The sequence below is a fragment of the Phodopus roborovskii genome, unplaced genomic scaffold, assembly GCF_943737965.1.
Source record: "Phodopus roborovskii unplaced genomic scaffold, PHOROB, whole genome shotgun sequence".
Lineage (NCBI taxonomy): Eukaryota > Metazoa > Chordata > Mammalia > Rodentia > Cricetidae > Phodopus > Phodopus roborovskii.
In genome coordinates this window covers 10,412,011-10,413,489 of record NW_026125052.1, presented here as the reverse complement: position 1 = coordinate 10,413,489, position 1,479 = coordinate 10,412,011, and the positions used below count along the sequence as shown (strand labels likewise).

Here is a 1,479-nt window from a genome sequence, read left to right as displayed (position 1 = left end):
ATTTGGAGCAGGGCCTAGTCCCTCCCCCCTACGCTGAGGGAGTATCCCTCTATGCAGAAGGGGCTCCCAAAGTCCATTCGTATAGTAGGGATAAATACTGATCCACTAACAGAGGCTCCACAGACTGCCCAGTCCTCCTAACTAACACCCATGTTCAGGGGGTCTGGGTCGGTCCTGTGCGGGTTTCCCAGCTATCAGACTGGAGTCCATGAGCTCCCCCTTGTTCAGATCAGCAGTTTAACTATTTTTAATTTTTTTTGTTTATATGTTTTATGTGTATGGGTGCTTTGCCTGCATGTATGTCTATGTGCCATGTGTACCTAGTGTCCCTGGAGGCCAGAAGAGAGTATCAGATCCCCTGGAACTGGAGTTAAAGATGGTTGTAAACTGCCACATGGGTGCTGGGAATTGAACCTAGATCCTCTGGAAGAACAGCCAGTGCTTTCAACTGCTCAGCCATCTCTCTAGGCCTAAGATTATTATTTCTTTTCTTTTTTTTTTTTTTTTTTTTTTTTTTTCTTTTTTTTTACAGAAATAAGACTAGCCACCTATGGGAGGAGCCAATACAATGGCTGGTCTTTATTAGAGATAAGCTTTCTATCACATTCTGAAAAGTTAACGCAGGGGCTCAGTGGGCCAGCTGGTGGGGCACCAGTTTATAATGGGTTCCACAGCTTGGGCATCGCTGGGTCTCGCCTTTGTGCAGCCAAAACCAGATGACAGTGCAGTTGTCCTCTTCACAGATGCAGCCCACTATTCGCTTGTTGGTGATGGACAGGACTAAATTAGGATCTTCCTTGGTGCCCGAAGCAGCCTTTGGAGGCAGCATATTGTATGGATCCAGTCCCTTCTCTGCAGCTATCATGATCTCCCTCTCCAGCCCTGTAGCCTGCTCCTCATCGCTAAGAACACCACCTCCAGTGGCAACCGAGTGCATCGTGAGCAGATGCACTTCCCAAGATTATTATTTCTTAAAGATTGTTATTTTTCTTAATGTACTTTTTATTTTTTGTGTACACATGTAGCATGACTTGGTGTACTTTGTGAGTGCAGGAGCCAGCAGGGGCCAGAGTCGGGAATCAGAGCCCCTGGAAGTGAAGTTGCAGGCTGTTGTGAGCCGCCCAGAGAATGCTGGGAAGCAGCTATGCTGCACCAACAGTAAGTGCTCTTAGCTCATGAGCCATCTTTCCAGGCCTGAGATTATTTTATCTTATTGACTTTGAGACAAGGGCTCACATGGTCCAAGTCAGCCTCAAACTGGTTGTGTCGTTAAGAATGACTTTGAAATCCTGATCCTCCCGCTGCCACCACCCAAGTGCTAAGATTACAGGCCGGCAGCACCTTGCCTGGCTTCCTATGGTAGTTCTTGCTACTGCCATAACAAACACACACAAACTGTGGTTTAGGACAACACAATAGCCTTATCTAACAACCAGAGGTCAAAGGTCAGTAGCAGTTAATTCAAGTTGTCAACAGCTG

General features: G+C 46.7%; 1 protein-coding gene across 1 annotated transcript; it reads right to left on the bottom strand.

The window, feature by feature from the left end:
• Positions 1-628: 628 nt before the first annotated feature.
• Positions 629-937, bottom strand: LOC127220855 (cytochrome c oxidase subunit 5B, mitochondrial-like). The gene has a single exon (XM_051182718.1). The coding sequence runs from the start codon at positions 935-937 to the stop codon at positions 629-631; it is 309 nt and encodes a 102-aa protein (XP_051038675.1).
• Positions 938-1,479: the final 542 nt, after the last annotated feature.